The sequence below is a fragment of the Cervus canadensis genome, chromosome 2 (assembly GCF_019320065.1).
Source record: "Cervus canadensis isolate Bull #8, Minnesota chromosome 2, ASM1932006v1, whole genome shotgun sequence".
In the NCBI taxonomy this organism is placed as follows: domain Eukaryota; kingdom Metazoa; phylum Chordata; class Mammalia; order Artiodactyla; family Cervidae; genus Cervus; species Cervus canadensis.
Genome location: NC_057387.1, coordinates 53,788,029 through 53,807,080, shown reverse-complemented (window position 1 = coordinate 53,807,080; position 19,052 = coordinate 53,788,029). Strand labels below are relative to the sequence as shown.

The window sequence follows — 19,052 nt, the reverse complement described above, 5'->3', positions numbered from 1 at the left end:
TTCTCATAAACATTGGTGTGAAACAAAAATATGAGAAAAGCCCACATTTAACTTTGCTCAGTGTCTCAAGTATATTTTTGTAACCTATCACTTTAAGTCACTATCTTATCCAACTCTGCTGCCATCGATTTAATAACTCACCACATTAAGATAATTGATAGGTGAAGCTCAGGTTTATGGCTCACATGTTCTGCTCTGTATTTTTTCCAGACCTTTGATGAATGTGTAGCCGAGGGAGGCTCAGACTGTGCTCCAGAGAAGCTCTGGCTTCAAATCCCCTTCTTCTGTGGTCACAGCTCGGAATGCTGGTAGGGAGATAAAGTTAGCGTTAATCAATAATCTACTTATTTTTCTCCATAATCTCTATTTCACAAAGGTGGATGCATTAGTCAAGGGCTTAGTGTAAGGAAGTTCATGAAAGACCAGACCAAAAATAACATGTAATTAAGTAATACCTAGTTTTTTAGTTACCTTGAAGTGCCTTAAAAAGATTCTTCATGTATAAGATGCTTGCCATGATTTCTCAGATGCTGGTTTTTAAAGATTTTTAGTATTATGTGTACTGCTATATTCTAGCAGTGTTCTTAATTAGAAGTCAGGAGTCCTTTCATAAACCTCGTTTTCTCCTAAGCTTGTTGTTTTAGCCACCCATTTTAGATCAAGAAGAGGCTTAGTGGGTAAATTATTCACCTGGTTTTACTGTTAAACTGATTTGACTTTGAGAGAAGCCAAGGTAAAATAAAGATATTTTATCTTTAATAGAATTTATTTCTTCAGGATGTGCTGAGTTTTCAGTTTATAAAAATAATGGTATGTATTTATTTGTTCTAGTCAATCATTTTAAAAGGAAAAGTAGGGGAAAAAAACAAGAAACACATGCAGTTAGTGTCTTCCTTAAAACCATGAGAGATGCAAGGAATGCCTTCTGTTTTTTCCATCATCATCTGAAATGTAATGTTAGGTCACTGTGAACCTTAAGGTCTTACTCAGTAGATTATATCAGCACGTTAATATAGTTGACCCTTTGAAATCACAAGTTTGAACTTTGAGGGCCCGCTTAAACAGATTTTTTACTTTAATATGTATTACAGTAGTGCATGATCTGTAGTCATGCACTACTGAATCCTCGAATATAAAATGGGATATAGAGGGCTGACTGTAAGTTATAAGAAGATTTTCAACTGGGGAGTGGGGGATTGAGTCTGGTTGGCACCCATAAACCCTCTTGTTCAAAGATCAACTATAATAACATAAGAAGACTTGGACACTTCGAAAGAATGTCTTCTCAATTTTTAATCATTTCCTTACAACAGGAATCAGTAAATTACAACCTGGACACCAAATTTGGCCCAATACCTGTTTTTATAAATAGTTTTATTAAAAGACAACCGTATCTATTTGTTTATTATTTATAGCAGTTTTCACATTGCAGAAGCAGAATTAGGTAATTGTGACCAAGACCATATGACCTGTAAAGCCCATCTTGGGCTTTACTCTCTGGCTCTTCATAGGAAAAGCTTGCCACCCCCACCTTAGAACAATAATATATTTTTCTGTTGGGTGTTACTGAGATTTTAACTGAACTTCTTTAGGGACCTTAGAAATCAACTTGTTTACTTCCCCAACCAGCCACCGACCCTTGGCCATGCAGCGTGGAATCTTAGTTCCGCAACCAGGGATTAAACCTTTGCCCTTGGCAGAGAAAGAACAGAGTCCTAGCTGGACCTCCAGGGAATTCACAAGTGTTAGTATTTTTTTGTTGGTTTTTCTCCTGGCTGTACCCTGTGGCTTGGGGAATCTTAATTGCCCAACCAGGGATCAAATCTGTGCCCCCTGCAGTGGAAATGTGGAGTCTTATCCACTAGATCACCGAAGAAGTCCCCACCCCAGCATTTTACTGGCTGAGAAAACAAGTTTAGAAGGGTGAAAGATACTCGCCTAATATCACACTGCTTAAAGGCAGAGCTTGGAATTGGGACTAGGAAATGTCAATGCTGAAAAGAATCCAAAGGCATAGTTTTTATCTAGGGCCAAATCTCTATTAACAGTCATTAGCTGACAATGAAAAAATTAAAAGATCTGTAGCAGAGCCATTCCTTAAAAAAAACTAAATTCATAAATTAAATGAAGATAACCACTATACAAAATTGCTTAGACCTTCCTAGAGAGCTCTTAAAATGAATGAAGTTTAGAGTACAGTTGACCCTTGAGCAAGGCAGGGGTTAATTCCAGTATAACTTATAGCTGGCCTTTTGTATTCATGATTCCTTGGATCTGCAAATTCAACCAACCATGGTTCATGTAGTATTAATAGTATCTACTATTGAAAGATTCTTGCATATAAGCGGACCTGTGTAGGTCAAACCCATGTTGTTCAAGTGTCAACTGTAAACAAAAATTAGATGTCCTCATACCTAAATCAGATAGGAGGATACATAAATATACATATTTTTTAACTGTTCCTGCTGTGTCGCCTGGTAAAATTTGAATTAGCCCTGTGTGGTTCAGCAGAAATTGGAGACAGAGGCAAAGGAAATTAAGAACAGGTGTGCCTCCCGAAGGACATTAATAAAAGGGCATTAAGGCTTTGAATGAACACATGTTTATCTGTTTTTTCCATAATATACAGTGTCAAAGTCATCAAAAATACTTAGCAGATTTTACAACCAGGTTTTTTATTCTTTTTCTTTGGTTTTAGGAATGTGGGAAGCAGGTGGGCTATGGATCAAGCCAAGTATAACCTAATTAATGAATACTTTCTGGTGGGAGTAACTGAAGAGCTTGAAGATTTTATCATGTTACTGGAGGCAGCTTTACCCCGGTTCTTCAGGGGTGCTACAGAACTCTATCGTACAGGTATATAAAGGATGGTTTTTGTTTTTGTTTTTTTTAAGCTGACTTTAACTTTGCCACTTGCAAAATATGTATGATATGAAGTCTGTTGAGTAAAACTCCAGAAAGGCAGGTATATTGTCCATTTCTCCTCACCATTTTCAATACAGAACAATACATGGCACACAGATGGTGTTCACTAAATATCTTTTGAATGAATAAACATGCATGAGATGATAATTAAAAGGCATTGTGGGTATAGTGGAAAGATACAGACTCTAGTGCCAGCCTTAGAAATTGTGTGATACTCAGTAATGCTGGCCATGCATTCCCCCCTTTCAACATGGCTGGTGCCATTTTAGGTGGGGGTAGGATTGGGAGACTGAATCATGCTGGTAATGATTCTGTGCTCTTGTCTGTTATAATGCTCCTAAAAGTATGTTTCAGTGGCCTTGACAGTATTAAAAATCTGAAGGTGACTGTGCTGGTCCAGGCCAATCCTGATTTTTTTCCCCCCTGTTCTTTGGTAATGTACAATCAGAGGGACTCTTTTTTTTCCCCTAGAGTATGCATATGCCCTAGCTTTTAATACATAGGAATACAGAATAGAGGTTATGAGAGATCAGTCCAAAGTTTGAAAAATAGATATTTTATATCTTTAAAAACAAACTAGTCAGAACACCAAGCATTGGAGAGTATAAAATGTACAGTGACCATCTACGCTTTACCAAGTGGCAATTCTTTTATTATTTGACATCTCATTAAATCTTTAATGGGGATAAAGATTTGTCTTATGAAGGAGCAAATCAGATTAGGACACTGTTTTTGCCTGAAAGATTTTAAGACAAAACAGTTATGTTACCTGCTTTCCACTTGTCATCTCTTCAAATAAACAGGCATTGATATTTGTGTGTGTTCTCAGAATTTATTTACCTTTTCTCTTTTGCCTTTGTAAGTAGGAAAGAAATCTCATCTTAGGAAAACCACAGAGAAGAAACTCCCTACTAAACAAACCATTGCAAAGCTACAGCAGTCTGACATTTGGAAGATGGAGAACGAGTTCTATGAGTTTGCACTAGAGCAGTTCCAGTTCATCAGAGCCCACGCTGTACGAGAAAAGGATGGAGACCTCTACATCCTCGCACAGAACTTTTTCTATGAAAAAATTTACCCTAAATCGAACTGAGTACAAGGCGTGGCAGTTAGATTCTTGAACTACAACTTCGACCTTGTCTTTTTTTTTTTTCGACCTTGTCTTTACTTTAGTTCTCAGCTCCACAGCTTGGATTGTTGATGGATATATAAGACACTTTGCGTTAGGATACAGACAGTGACGTCAAGGAAGTAGATTCTGGCTGATACGTCAGTGGTCCAGGAAGTTTAAGTTTCAGCCTATTTTTTTCTGGTTAAATTTTGGTGGGAGTTATAACCTCCTGCCTGGACAAAACCTACCCATCACCTAAAATAAATACCTAGCAGGTCTAATTGAAGGCTAAAAGCAGTTACAGAAAAGTTCTGATACTCTGTTTTTGATAAAGCATTTTTTTCAACTAACCATCAATGAAGATGACTCCATCTGCTTCTTCGCCTGAGGTTTGGGTTGTACTCCTCTACTGTCTAGTGTTATTAACTGTTTGGCAGTGTGTGCCTTGTTTTCGAATGTTTGATCACGGTTGCTAAAAATGTTTCTGCTGTAGTTGGAATTGCCCATATTTATGTAGGTCATTTTAATTTTATTTTAAAAGTTGATTATTGGTGTTAAAAACCAGTTTAAATCATTATTAATACTGTATAAAGAATCAAAGCAGTATTTCTTATTCCTGTCTCCCCCAGTATCTAAGATTGGGGAAAAACTTCAGAGAATGTTGACATTGCCTAAAGTTTTTTTTTTCCCCACAAAAATATTTTCCTTTAAGAAAGATTTTCTCATCATGTTTAATGGGAGAAAACTAAAATGAAATATAAACAGTTCAATAGGGAAATTTTGACTTATATTTTCTCTTCAAAATCTACACATGTTCTTGTGATGTTTTCAAAAGTAGGTCCTGATATAGATTTGACTCATCTGTGGATCCCAGGGGAGACACTCTATGGGATCCAGATTCAAATTCAGCAGCAGCTTCTTCTAGTTCTCTAGTTTTATTCTGACCTCTGCCTGCCTTTTATTAGTTTTGTCTAGTTTGTTTGCCAATGACTTTCTAACTTTTCGTTCTTCTAGGTAGAGTTGTTTATATTTTCCCAATTCTGCTTTTTATTAGAAACTTCTTAAAAGGTTTTCATCTTGGAGAGTTCAGATTCCAAGTCTTTAATTCTGAGTTCCGTCTGACTTTTTCAGTTCAGTTGCTCAGTCTTATCCGACTCTGCAACCCCATGGACTGCAGCATGCCAGGCTTCCCTGTCCATCACCAACTCCCGGAGCTTGCTAAAACTCATGACCATTGAGTCAGTGATGCCATCCAACCATCTCATCCTCCGTCGTCCCCTTCTCCTCCTGCCTTCAGTCTTTTCCAGCATCAGGGTCTTTTCCAATGAGTCAGTTCTTCGCATCAGGCGGTCAAAGTATTGGAGCTTCAGCATCAGTCCTTCCAGTGAATATCCAGGACTGATTTCCTTTAGGATTGACTAATTCCTTTAGGATTCCTTTAGGATTGATTGAGGGATTCCTTTAGTATTTCCTTTAGGATCTGACTTCTTACTCAAGCGTTATTCTAAGTTCATGATTGCTCTAAGTTTTCTTGAGATGCTGCTTGTATCTACAAAAATAGGTTGGCTTCTTTTAGTTTACTAAATCCTATCTTGCTCTTTCTTCAATCTACTGTTTGTACTGCTCTGCTTGACTGTGTTCTGTCATATTCATTTCTATATGACTTTTGAGGTTCACTACTTCTTGCTGCAACTTCTTTTTATTCTTCTCTAGTTTTTCACATTTCTTTTGCATTACTTTCATAGATAATAACTCCTGTCGAAGAACTTGACTTTTTGCATCCAGGTGCAGACACTTTGAAGATGCAGTTTCTAGCTCTGCTATAAGATCATCAGCCGAACTTGTACTTAACAGGTTTTTCTGAAGCTGTTCAATTTTGCCTGCTTGCTTTTTGACTGTGGTTTTAAACTTGCATGTTCAATTTCAAGTTTTTGGATGTGATCCTGTGTTTTCTCAGCACATCTCAGGGCCTCTGTATGTTGATTCTGTGCTTTTTGCGTCTGACTTGTGAGTTGACCAAATGTCTTCGTTAAATCCTGTGCCTCACTTCTAAGTTAGCACAATAACATGAGTCACTTCCGGTGAATCCTCTGACATAGACTCGAGTTAATTTCCTTATTAGCCATTTCTAACTCCTTTTGTTTGGCAAGGTCAGGATTCCATCCTTTAAGATTCTTGCATTCCATTCTCAAGAAAGCTGCTTCTCATGTCATTTCACATTTTTACAACCTGATTCAGATTATTTCTCACAGCCTTCAGTTTTATTTCTAGTGCTCTGAGAGTGAATTCAAGTTGTTTTATTTCAACTTCTTACCATATTGGTCTTCTTTTCTTGTTAACTGCTCCCTAATTTTTTCATATGACATATTAGACTTTCCTCTCTTCTCTTCTTGCTTTAAGGTGAATCTTAAGCTAAGGAGCTCTCATTCCGACTCCACTTTCTGTTGCTCTGTGATTTTACTTCTTTTGTTTCTAACAGCTCTTTCTGTAGCCCACTAACCTTACTTTCCATTTTAATTTTTCCTCTAAGTAGTTCACAGTGGCTTTTTTGAAGTTCTGTTAATCTTTCATAGAAGGAATTGCACCCTGAATTTTCAACAAGCTACCAGAATCTTTACACCCCTTGCCAAATTGTTCACTTAGCAACATGGAATTCAACTCGCCATCCTTGGAAGTGGTTTCAGATGACTGAATTAAGTCATCAGGGTCATCCACAGAATTAGTTTGCTCTTCGACCTTGTTCTGTTCACTAGATATTTTCTTTGCAGGCTTGCCATCATCCTGATTCACTTTACTTAAAATACTGTCATCTTTCACATGCGGCAGACCACCAGTCAGCAAATCGGTCATTTCGAATATTGGTGTAATCACACATTATTTTGGTGACCATTTTTCATTGTCCTTTTTCTTTACTTCCTTCATATGCATGCTAGGATCGCTACTATCAGAATCTTCATTCTCAGTAGCAGGAAGCAGCTGGTTGCTATTTTTTTCTACTCTTTCTCTGCTGAATGAATCCAGTCTTTTTTTTTTTTTTTTTTTTAAATTTTTTTATTAGTTGGAGGCTAATTACTTCACAACATTTCAGTGGGTTTTGTCATACATTGATATGAATCAGCCATAGATTTACACTTATTCCCCATCCCGATCCCCCCTCCCATCTCCCTCTCCACCCGATTCCTCTGGGTCTTCCCAGTGCACCAGGCCCGAGCACTTGTCTCATGCATCCCACCTGGGCTGGTGATCTGTTTCACCATAGATAGTATACATGCTGTTCTTTTGAAACATCCCACCCTCACCTTCTCCCACAGAGTTCAAAAGTCTGTTCTGTATTTCTGTGTCTCTTTTTCTGTTTTGCATATAGGGTATCGTTACCATCTTTCTAAATTCCATATATATGTGTTAGTATGCTGTAATGTTCTTTATCTTTCTGGCTTACTTCACTCTGTATAAGGGGCTCCAGTTTCACCCATCTCATTAGGACTGGTTCAAATGAATTCTTTTGACGGTCTGAGTAAATTTCCATGGTGTATATGTACCACAGCTTCCTATCCATTCATCTGCTGATGGGCATCTAGGTTGCTTCCATGTCCTGGCTATTATAAACAGTGCTGCGATGAACATTGGGGTGCATGTGTCTCTTTCAGATCTGGTTTCCTCAGTGTGTATGCCCAGAAGTGGTATTGCTGGGTCATATGGCAGTTCTATTTCCAGTTTTTTTTTTAAGGAATCTCCACACTGTTTTCCATAGTGGCTGTACTAGTTTGCATTCCCACCAACAGTGTAAGAGGGTTCCCTTTTCTCCACACCCTCTCCAGCATTTATTGCTTGTAGACTTTTGGATAGCAGCCATCCTGACTGGTGTGTAATGGTACCTCATTGTGGTTTTGATTTGCATTTCTCTAATAATGAGTGATGTTGAGCATCTTTTCATGTGTTTGTTAGCCATCTGTATGTCTTCTTTGGAGAAATGTCTGTTTAGTTCTTTGGCCCATTTTTTGATTGGGTCATTTATTTTTCTGGAATTGAGCTGCAGGAGTTGCTTGTATATTTTTGAGATTAATCCTTTGTCTGTTTCTTCATTTGCTATTATTTTCTCCCAATCTGAGGGCTGTCTTTTCACCTTACTTATAGTTTCCTTTGTAGTGCAAAAGCTTTTAAGTTTCATTAGATCCCATTTGTTTAGTTTTGCTTTTATTTCCAATATTCTGGGAGGTGGGTCATAGAGGATCTTGCTGTGATTTATGTCGGAGAGTGTTTTGCCTATGTTCTCCTCTAGGAGTTTTATAGTTTCTGGTCTTACATTTAGATCTTTAATCCATTTTGAGTTTATTTTTGTGTATGGTGTTAGAAAGTGTTCTAGTTTCATTCTTTTACAAGTGGTTGACCAGTTTTCCCAGCACCACTTGTTAAAGAGGTTGTCTTTTTTCCATTGTATATCCTTGCCTCCTTTGTCAAAGATAAGGTGTCCATAGGTTCGTGGATTTATCTCTGGGCTTTCTATTCTGTTCCATTGATCTATATTTCTGTCTTTGTGCCAGTACCATACTGTCTTGATGACTGTGGCTTTGTAGTAGAGTCTGAAGTCAGGCAGGTTGATTCCTCCAGTTCCATTCTTCTTTCTCAAGATTACTTTGGCTATTCGAGGTTTTTTGTATTTCCATACAAATTGTGAAATTCTTTGGTCTAGTTCTGTGAAAAATACCGTTGGTAGCTTGATAGGGATTGCATTGAATCTATAGATTGCTTTGGGTAGAATAGCCATTTTGACAATATTGATTCTTCCAATCCATGAACACGGTATGTTTCTCCATCTGTTTGTGTCCTCTTTGATTTCTTTCATCAGTGTTTTATAGTTTTCTATGTATAGGTCTTTTGTTTCTTTAGGTAGATATACTCCTAAGTATTTTATTCTTTTTGTTGCAATGGTGAATGGTATTGTTTCCTTAATTTCTCTTTCTGTTTTTTCATTGTTAGTATATAGGAATGCAAGGGATTTCTGTGTGTTAATTTTATATCCTGCAACTTTACTATATTCATTGATTAGCTCTAGTAATTTTCTGGTAGAGTTTTTAGGGTTTTCTATGTAGAGGATCATGTCATCTGCAAACAGTGAGAGTTTCACTTCTTCTTTTCCTATCTGGATTCCTTTTACTTCTTTTTCTGCTCTGATTGCTGTGGCCAAAACTTCCAACACTATGTTGAACAGTAGTGGTGAGAGTGGGCACCCTTGTCTTGTTTCTGATTTCAGGGGAAATGCTTTCAATTTTTCACCATTGAGGGTGATGCTTGCTGTGGGTTTGTCATATATAGCTTTTATTATGTTGAGGTATGTTCCTTCTATTCCTGCTTTTTGGAGAGTTTTAATCATAAATGAGTGTTGAATTTTGTCAAAGGCTTTCTCTGCATCTATTGAGATAATCATATGGTTTTTATCTTTCAATTTTGTTAATGTGGTGTATTACATTGATTGATTTGCGGATATTGAAGAATCCTTGCATTCCTGGGATAAAGCCCACTTGGTCGTGGTGTATGATTTTTTTAATATGTTGTTGGATTCTGTTTGCTAGAATTTTGTTAAGGATTTTTGCATCTATGTTCATCAGTGATATTGGCCTGTAGTTTTCTTTTTTTGTGGCATCTTTGTCAGGTTTTGGAATTAGGGTGATGGTGGCCTCATAGAATGAGTTTGGAAGCTTACCTTCTTCTGCAATTTTCTGGAAGAGTTTGAGTAAGATAGGTGTTAGCTCTTCTCTAAATTTTTGGTAGAATTCAGCTGTGAAGCCATCTGGTCCTGGGCTTTTGTTTGCTGGAAGATTTTTGATTACAGTTTCGATTTCCTTGCCTGTGATGGGTCTGTTAAGATCTTCTATTTCTTCCTGGTTCAGTTTTGGAAAGTTATACTTTTCTAAGAATTTGTCCATTTCATCCAAGTTGTCCATTTTATTGGCATAGAGCTGCTGGTAGTAGTCTCTTATGATCCTTTGTATTTCAGTGTTGTCTGTGGTGATCTCTCCATTTTCATTTCTAATTTTGTTAATTTGGTTCTTCTCTCTTTGTTTCTTGAATCCAGTCTTTAGCAGCATCACATATGTTGTTGGATACTTGCATTTCACTACTTTTGTTCTGCTGCTTTTCTTCTTCAACCTTGGTTTTAAAATCTTAAGACTTTGTCGTCTGATGTAGGCCATAAATCAACACCAGGTTTGATTGTTGGAAAACCTGCTTAAAGAGTCTTCCTCAGCGTTCTCATCCACTGAGTTGCTATTTTGGGGAGGTGTCTCTTGTCTTTATAGTCAGTCATCAGTTGGTGAATCATAACACCACTAACACCAGCACATTCTTCAGCAGTCCATCCAAAGACATCTTGAGAAAAGATGTAAACACCTTGCTGAAGAAGACTGACTGCATTTGACTCATAATTGACAGCAAGCATGAGGGCTGTTCTTTTCATCTTATCAACCATATGTGCATTTGCAGCTTTCTTTACTAAAAACTCCACCATTTGCTGTTTCCTTTCACTTATAGTAAGTAACAGTGGTGTGAGGTCATCCTTGTTCCTGGCTTCTGTTATTGGTGTCCTATGAAAGCAGCTCTGCTGCAAGTGATACATTCTGGCAAAAGGCAGATAGCGGAGAGCAGTGCTGCTGCTGACCTTGGTGACGTTTGGGTGGGCACCGTGTTCCAGCAGAATAGTTGCAAACTCCTCTGCTTGACATTCTACAGCCTTCATCAGCACTGTCCTCTTTTCATGGTCACAGAAGTTAGGAAGGTATTTTCTCTCCAGGAGGAGAGTTACCCCTGCTGAATGACCACTGACACAGGCCAAGTGGAGGGCAGTCCTGTTCATCTTGTCATTGTCTTTCATGCCATTATTTCCAAGCAAGAGAATATGCTGCACTTTGGCTATGTTGCCCATGCTGGCAGCTTTGTGGATCTTTCCAAGGTCCTTCTTTCGGATGTGGTACCTGGGCCTGTGTCTTCTTGGACCTCCCAGTCATTGGAGAAGGTCGCCAGCTGCTGCCCTTGCAAACAATTTGAAGGCTGGAAAACATCCTTTTGTTCTCTTGAGTGTCTGGAAAGATGGCATCTTGGAAACTGACTCCATGAGGCTAGAGGTTATATTCCTCATCTGTCCTAAGGAAGAAGAAATAGGAGTACTCCTGGACCACAGTGTGGGAGTGACAGGAGAAGTAGCCCTGGCCAGTGAGCTTGAGCCTGGAGCATGCTGCCCCACTCTGCTTGACCTGGGCCCCGTGGAGGAGCCCCACGTACTGCCAGGGCAGGCGGTAGCTGCCATGCCCGTCCTGGTACAGCGCCAGCACCTCGGTGTACACAGTGATCTCAGCCTGCTTGGGGTGGCAGCCCTCACTCAGGGGTCTCCCCTCAGAGGGCAGCTGGCAGCCGCGGGAGGCCCCCAGCCAGCCAGCCAGGCAGAGCCAGGCAAGCAGCAGCGGGTGCAGCGTGCCGGCGGCTGCGGCGGCAGGGGCTGGGTGGTGGGACCGGCAGGGTGAGCGCTGCGCCCGGGGCACGCTGGCCGGGGCCCCAGAAGCACAGCCCTGGGCGCTCTGCTCCATGCTGCTCTCTCCACCACCGGGATCCCCCCTGCCTAAAGTTTTAGTTAAGGCTTCCACATACTAATATCAAAAAAGTAAATTTAGTGTTTGTTTCTCCACGGGTTATTTGTAAAGCTGTAAACTGAGATACCGGTGACTCCATATTATATCTCCATTAGTGAGTTGTGGTATGGGTAGGATTTTCCTACTTCTTCTGTACTTTTCCTTGTAGACTATTTTTACTAAGGTGCTTTATAATGTGTTTTAAAGCATTGCATTTACAAAAAAAAAAAAAAGGAAAATGCTGTAAATATTGCATATTTTATGTATTTGGACCAAAAGGTTATAAGTAATTAGACAAGTGATTTTGCACCAATTTTATTACGTCAAGTGAAACCATCAGATCTACTGTTCTTGTATTTCTCATTTAACTTTACTGTTAAGACATCACTGAAATGAACTTCAATAACCTTTCAATTTTGATACGAAGTACATTATTCATAATTGGGGGCAGTAGTTATAGTGGAAAGAGTACTGGACGAGGAGCCGGAAATCTTGATTTCTTGACTTGGCTCTGCCACTTATCAGCTGTGTGACCTTGGGCAAGTCACTTAACCTCTCTCTGCCTCAGTTTCCTCATCTTGAAATGAGGATATAATACCTGCTGTACCTACCTCACAGGGGCGTTGTGAGGATTAAATGAGATGGCATGTGAAAGCACTTTGAAAATTGTAATGCGCGATATAAATGTAAGGTATTATGGAAACATCTTTAACATATAGTTTCATATCATTCGTTTTTTAACAAAGAGAAAAGTTCACTTATAAGCTGGTTGAAAAAAGCAGTTCATCTTGATATATATTTGAGTTTAATAAATATCTTCTCAGTGTTTTATCTTCCCTGTTTCAACAACTATTGAAAATGGAAACACCTGTGAACTCTTACAGATTCACGAGCAGCTGCTTTAGTTCAGGAGGTTGTTCCCTGTTTGCAAAAAGATTTCATTAGCTGACTCAGGGCAGAGGAAAATTTGCTCTTCAAATGTGGAAGACTTTTCTGTTTTTATTTTACATTACCATTCAGAAATGGTAGCTATTTTATACCTCTGGTTTTTAAGGTATATGTTGCAGAATTTTATTTCCCTATGCATTCTTTATTTCTTCCACTTCTTAGAGTAGCAAAGATAAAGAATTTTAGAAACATTTTCTAAAAGGGTAACCTTTAATATGTTTAGTTTAAATATCCCCAAATAAGGCCTCACCAGACTATGTAGGCATTTCAGGGAGGTTGCTTTAAAGGTTGTTGATTGTATGGGAGGAGGAGAGAGTGCAACTTATCAAAAGACATTTTGGACAAATTTAAAGAAAAGCTAAAAGAAGTTGACAGGAAAAGTCATTGTAACACCCTTTCCCCCCTAATAATAGGACAATATTAAAAGTATATCAACAGGCATACTTTTCTTATTTGACTTTCTTTTTTGTGTATTTAATACCTTTTGCAGGCCTTTGTTGAAAATATATACAAATGATTTCCTCGCCCAAAAGTAAAGCACCACCTTGGGATGGGGCATCTGACATTTATCTGCTAAGGAACCCTAGGATGCAGGTTATTCTCTGAGTCCAGCTAAAATCTTAAGATGCATCAGCTCTTTTAGGTAACTAGAGTAGCACATAGATCTAGGGTCAAAGGATTCAGAGAGTACATGCAATTTCAGACTTTGCAAGCCATCGGTCTCCATCACAACTACTCAGCTCTGCCATTTTAGTATAAAAGCAGACAACACATAAGTGATGAGTTATGGCTCTGTCCCAATAAAACTTTATTGCTGAAACAGCTGACAGGCCAAATATGGACCATGGGTTTTACTTTGCCAACCCCTGTAGCAGGTTATTATTTATGGAGAAATCACTTTTGAATCTGTACTCTACTGGCCTAAAAGAGTTTATATACTTCCAAAACAGCTCCTAACTTATATCCAAAGAATAGCTTTCTGATCCAGGCGGTCTCTCCCACAGATTCATAAACTTTTATAACTTGGATTGCTTCCAGGTGGGCAGGTTTTCTTTCCCAGTTTAGCTGTTCAGAATAGGGGCATTTATGCTATCATCTTTCAGGGTGGGTGAGAAGTATCCTTCCTGGAGACTGAGAAAGGGTTAGGTTTAATCCCATGTGGTCTAATATAGTCCTAGGAGCCTGACAAGTGCAGAGTCCTTGTAATACCTAACTTTATAATCAAATAAACAGAACCACTGAGATGATAATGTATTTTTTTAAAGTGGCAAGTGTGATTTTTCTTTTTCAGCCTCTGCGCTTTTTTCAGTATTTTGAAAATAGGGGAAAATTTTTTTTTATATAATACAATAGCAAATTAACCACTTTGAATTTTAAAGATAATGTTATGTGTGTATGTGTATATATATATATCTATATATGTTTATTTCCTAAGAGAGGGAAAAGTACCTTTTTGTTCAACTTGTATCGACTCCTGTTTTCTAATTGCTGTGAAATGGCAACTATTGATAAATTATTGTGACTTTTAAAATTTAATGGAAAGGACATATTTTGGTTTTACCCAGCTTTAATCTATAAAGTATCACTTAAATATATCTGACAGCAACACATAAAGTATTGCATGGGGATTACTTTTCTATCATCCATATGCATTTGTGCAACTTTGAACATATTGGGTGCTTCTGAATTCCTGATGATTGGATTTAAATGACTGAAAATCTGAGAAAAACGTACTGACTTTTAAACTTTGCATTTTATTTTCTATTCTTAAAATTCAGTTAATGCCTATAATTTGAAGTCCACTGTTGCTCTTTCTCAATATATGTCCTATCAGAGATTCCTAAAATTGTGAGTCCCATCTGTGATTTACAAACAGTATTTTGATATTGCAGGTGATTTGCTCATTGTATTTGCATAGTTAGAAAGAAAATAGTTTGTAGACAATGATTCTCTTTTTCTAATAAAATGAAATAAAAATTCTAAAAGCACTAGAGAATTGAACTAAAGGCTGGTTCCCAAATGCATAGCTGGTATTTTAATTGCTATTCGAATTCTACATAGAGAACATCTGTGTAAACCATCTCTCTGGTTTTTCCCATTGATCATTCTCAAACACACCTATGGCCCTAAAATCCTTTATTATGAGAGGCGCCCGGTATTGTAACCTTTTATGAAGTTTGTCTTTTAAGAGGTCCAGGTGCTTCTACTTCATGAGTTGAAAATTTGCCTCTTCATAAGTTAGTGCTGTTTGCTTTGAGAGGAAGTAAGGCAATTGCTGTTAAGTTTTTGCATCCATTTACACTATGCAAAGCTGCTGGATGATGCCAACTAACCTGCTGCTCAGGCAGCCTTTGGAGGGGAAAAGCACCCCGTTTGAGATGCACTGCCAATTCAACTCCTCTGGAGTGGAGCTTGCTTTCTGATTTACTTGAGAGGGAATTGTAAAGGTAGAAATGGGCAATCAGTTCGTCAGATTTATCCTGTAATTTAAGTTCATGCAGCTTTGTGACCTTTGCAGTACTATTTATAAAAAGGACCCTGATGGTGATGATCTCTTTTAAAACCCATTGCTGGTAAGCCTATGGTTTAGACACACTGGTGCTGTCTATCTGATTTTTCAGACAGCTTCTGAAGCTTTCTACTGAGACTCAGGTGTGTGAGCGTCTCTAAAGCAATGTCGAATGTAATTTTGGCAAACATGGATTGTATATTTTGACTTTCACTTTATAAATACACAAGACAGCTGAAGAAGAGTGCCTTTTCCCCCCCTCACGATCCATGTTGGAAGATGGTTGCTCCTTCCTCTGTCTCTGCTTTCTCCTTTCTCCTCCTCTGCTATTCACTTGATTCATTTACACAATACTGTTTCCAAGTTAAACCATTTTGTCACATCTGTTGGAGAGATAATCACTCCTTTTCCTTAACATTCTGCCAGCTCTCTGTTGTTCAAGTGTTTCAGTTGATTACCTGATGAAAAAGCTATAAAATAAACACTCGGTGGGAAGGGGAAAAATGGTTTGGTGTCCTGTTTTAATATTTTCTTCCATGGCCTTGATGCTGAAGGAGATTTTTCCAAGTGGAGTCAGTGTTCAGTGTCATGAGCTTAACCTTCAGATATCACTGCCAGCAGAGAGGTATGTGTCATCACTGGTCTGTCGTGATTTGGGGGTTTATTTGGGACTTGCAAACTGACAGCCCTTTGCTGCTTTTTGCCTTATACTTCATTACTGGTACTGAAATTTCAGAAAATTTACAAGGTATTCTTAGGATATATTCATAACTAGAAGAGAAAAGGGCTGTCAGCTTAGAATAAAAAGGGAATTTGAAAGAAAAATTTAGTCTGATTAACATTTCCTGCACAGTTTAGATGTATCCGTAATGTTTCTTTGAGAATACACATGTCTGCTGATTCTCTTTTCACCCTTAAAGAAGAGACTCTCAATTAACAGATTTCCTGTTCTCAGCCCTGGCTCATTGTTCCAAGCAAGTATTGTATGATACTGGGTTGAGTAAATACTCAATTCAGTAATACATTGTCTAAACAGGGAATTTGGTCTGTACTCACAGAGGCAGAACAGGGAGCATGAATTTGAGAGTCAAATGGACCTGCATTTAGCAGTGTAACTAATCAGTGAAGAAAACAGTATTTTTGTTGTACAGGTTGGAAAAGGTAGATACAGAGTGCTGGCCCAGGGCAGACCAATAACTGGTATGGCTTTTATGTACTGGGTTAGAATATTGTCAAGAAGTTGACAATATTGCCCTTCTGACCCTGCAGAATACTAGTAGAGTTGCTTTAGAGAAGATGTTTTTATAATTGTTTTTAAATACTACTGAATTTTACTTTCTTATTGACAGCACACTAATGCCTTTTTTACTTAGATCCTATAGCATAGCTAGTACTGATTATGATACCTGCTGTTGTTTGAATGTACAAATTTTCTGTGAGAAAAGGGGGGTTGCTGATTGTCCTAAAGGAGGACTTGTTCCAGAAGTGGCTGTGTTCACATATTCTTGAACGGTGTGGACTGTAAAGTAGCACATACATGAAACTTAGGATACCTGGAGTAATTTGCATTCTTTGATTGGCATTCTTTCAACAGAAAGGATACTATCCATTCTCTAAGAAAAGAGGACATTTACCTTGGCTATAAATTCACTAATCATTTTAGAATTTCACATTTTTAGGATATCTGAAAAATAAACTTGCTATGAATCTAAACTGACATATTTTCACCACACTCTTACCATCACTAGCTCTTTTTTAAAGCAGCAGTTCGAACTTTCTGAATGTTCTTCCAGTAGTGACAAGTGCCACAATGCAAATTGCAAACCACTGTCCATTTGTTTTCTTGCTGTGAAGGCATCTGCCCACCAGTTACCCTACCTTGCCTCCATTATACCCTGTCTCACCTTTGTTACCACAGAGCCCACACACAATAACAGCATCAACAACAAAATTGACTTTAAATTGCAAATTTTCCCCTTTCTACTTCAGGAATGACCAGTTGAACAAATTAAAAAAGAAAAAAAAAAAACTGTTTATACAGTCACAGTTTTTGTGGCTTACTATATTTCTTCTAGTAGCATGAGACTAAAAGTTTAAAAACATGTCAAGGGCCTATGTAAGGTAAAATGGATTTCTAGATAATATATTTAGTTTGTAAGACCTGTGAGGAGACACAGCAGGAAAAAAGGTCTTTTTTCTTTCTTTCACCTGTTTCCTTCTATGAGAGATAATACTAAGCCCCTTGAATAGGTTATTTTTTTGTCTGAAAACAATGACAGTGGGGATTCATGAAAAGATAATCCCTAAGAGTTGGCTAGTTGCTCCTTTCTTCACGCCTTTTGGTCCTGTGTTTGTTCAAAACCAGATGACCAGCTTGGTGAGATCACCATATGTTTTTTTGTAAACTTTAGTATCTTTGCTTTTTACATTGACAACTGAGGTCTCAGACTTCATTTGATTTCCCATACACTCATATGAGTCAGTACCTGCCTCCTTTCCCCCTAGTCCTTCATCATATACATACTGCTTCTGGAGATTCTCTTAGCCTGACAACGAAAAAGAAAGAAGCAATCACAAGCTATAGAGAATTCTACAGCTAACTGAGAAAGAGGCAGTTTGTATGGTGGTGAGAATATGGGCTCTGGAGCACCACCACTTACTAGCTAACTGATCTTGAACAAATTAACCTCCCTACATCTGAATCTTATCTGTAAAATGGGACTAACATTAATCAACAGTTAGTTTCAGGATTAGTGAGATATGTATAAACTTAGTACTTGGTTCCTGTTAGTTCAGTTCAGTTCAGTCGCTCAGGCGTGTCCGACTCTTTGCGACCCCATGAATCGCAGCACTCCAGGCCTCCCTGTCCATCAGCAACTCCCGGAGTTCACTCAAACCCATGTCCATCGAGTTGGTGATGCCATCCAGCCATGTCATCCTCTGTCATCCCCTTCTCCTCCTGCCCCCAATCCCTCCCAGCATCAGGGTCTTTTCCAATGAGTCAACTCTTCACATCAGGTGGCCAAAGTATTGGCGTTTCAGCTTCAGCATCAGTCCTTCCAATGAACACCCAGAACTGATCTTTAGGATGGACTGGTTGGATCTCTTGGCAGTCCAAGGGACTCTCAAGAGTCTTCTCCAACACCACAGTTCAAAAGCATCGATTCTTCGGTGCTCAGCTTTCTTTGTAGTCCAACTCTCACATCCATACATGACCACTGGAAGAACCATAGCCTTGACTAGACAGAACTTTGTTGGCAAAGTAATGTCTCTGCTTTTTAATGTGCTTTCTAGGTTGGTCATAACTTTCGTTCCAAGGAGTAAGCGTCTTTTAATTTCATGGCTGCAGTCACCATCTGCAGTGATTTTGGAGCCCCCCAAAATAAAGTCTGACACTGTTTCCATTGTTTCCCCATCTTATTTCCCATGAAGTGATGGGACCAGATGCCATGATCTTAGTTTTCTGAATGTTGAGCTTTAAGCCAACTTTTTCACTCTCCTCTTTCACTTTCATCAAGAGGCTCTTTAGTTCTTCTTCACTTTCTGCCATAAGGGTGGTGTCATCTGCATATCTGAGGTTATTGATATTTCTCCCGGCAATCTTGATACCAGCTTGTGTGTCCTCCAGCCCAGCGTTTCTTGTGATGTACTCTGCATACAAGTTAAATAAGCAGGGTGACAATATACAGCCTTGACATACTCCTTTTCCTATTTGGAACCAATCTGTTGTTCCATGTCCAGTTCTAACTGTTGCTTCCTGACCTGCATACAGGTTTCTCAAGAGGCAGGTCAGGTGGTCTGGTATTCCCATCTCCTTCAGAATTTTCCACAGTTTATTGTGATCCACACAGTCAAAGGCTTTGGCATAGTCAATAAAGCAGAAATAGATGTTTTTCTGGAACTCTCTTGCTTTTCTGATGACCCAGCGGATGTTGGCAAT

The 19,052-nt window shown here is 38.7% G+C and overlaps 2 protein-coding genes, 1 long non-coding RNA gene and 1 pseudogene across 7 annotated transcripts in view; 1 reads left to right on the top strand and 3 right to left on the bottom strand.

Annotated features, from left to right (window-relative positions):
* The window catches only part of HS2ST1 (heparan sulfate 2-O-sulfotransferase 1), a 203,882-nt gene extending 198,598 nt beyond the window's left edge, over window positions 1-5,284 (top strand). For 3 of the 5 annotated variants that reach the window (XM_043460757.1, XM_043460759.1, XM_043460755.1), the window contains 3 exons: window positions 211-308; window positions 2,699-2,856; window positions 3,789-5,284. In XM_043460757.1, coding sequence (XP_043316692.1) covers window positions 211-308; window positions 2,699-2,856; window positions 3,789-4,018 — 486 coding nt within the window. In that variant the 3' untranslated portion in view covers window positions 4,019-5,284. The remainder of the gene's footprint in view (window positions 1-210; window positions 309-2,698; window positions 2,857-3,788) is intronic. The other 2 variants (XM_043460758.1, XM_043460756.1) reach the window with 1 other exon arrangement.
* On the bottom strand, window positions 174-613 carry LOC122436732. The gene is made up of 2 exons (XR_006268091.1): window positions 472-613; window positions 174-305 (listed from the first exon to the last, which is right to left on the bottom strand). It is a non-coding gene; the product is annotated as an uncharacterized LOC122436732 (long non-coding RNA).
* A 360-nt stretch (window positions 5,285-5,644) lies between the features above and the next one.
* On the bottom strand, window positions 5,645-11,144 carry LOC122428834 (annotated as a pseudogene).
* Window positions 11,092-15,610, bottom strand: LOC122436731 (coiled-coil domain-containing protein 3-like). Its single transcript, XM_043460764.1, has one exon. The coding sequence runs from the start codon at window positions 11,611-11,613 to the stop codon at window positions 11,149-11,151; it is 465 nt and encodes a 154-aa protein (XP_043316699.1). The 5' UTR covers window positions 11,614-15,610; the 3' UTR covers window positions 11,092-11,148.
* Between the last annotated feature and the right edge of the window lie 3,442 nt (window positions 15,611-19,052).

What these genes read in the sequence shown, in the direction of transcription:
- LOC122436731 (XM_043460764.1), bottom strand. Translation starts at nt 11,613, where the DNA reads ATGGAGCAGAGCGCCCAGGGCTGTGCTTCTGGGGCCCCGGCCAGCGTG.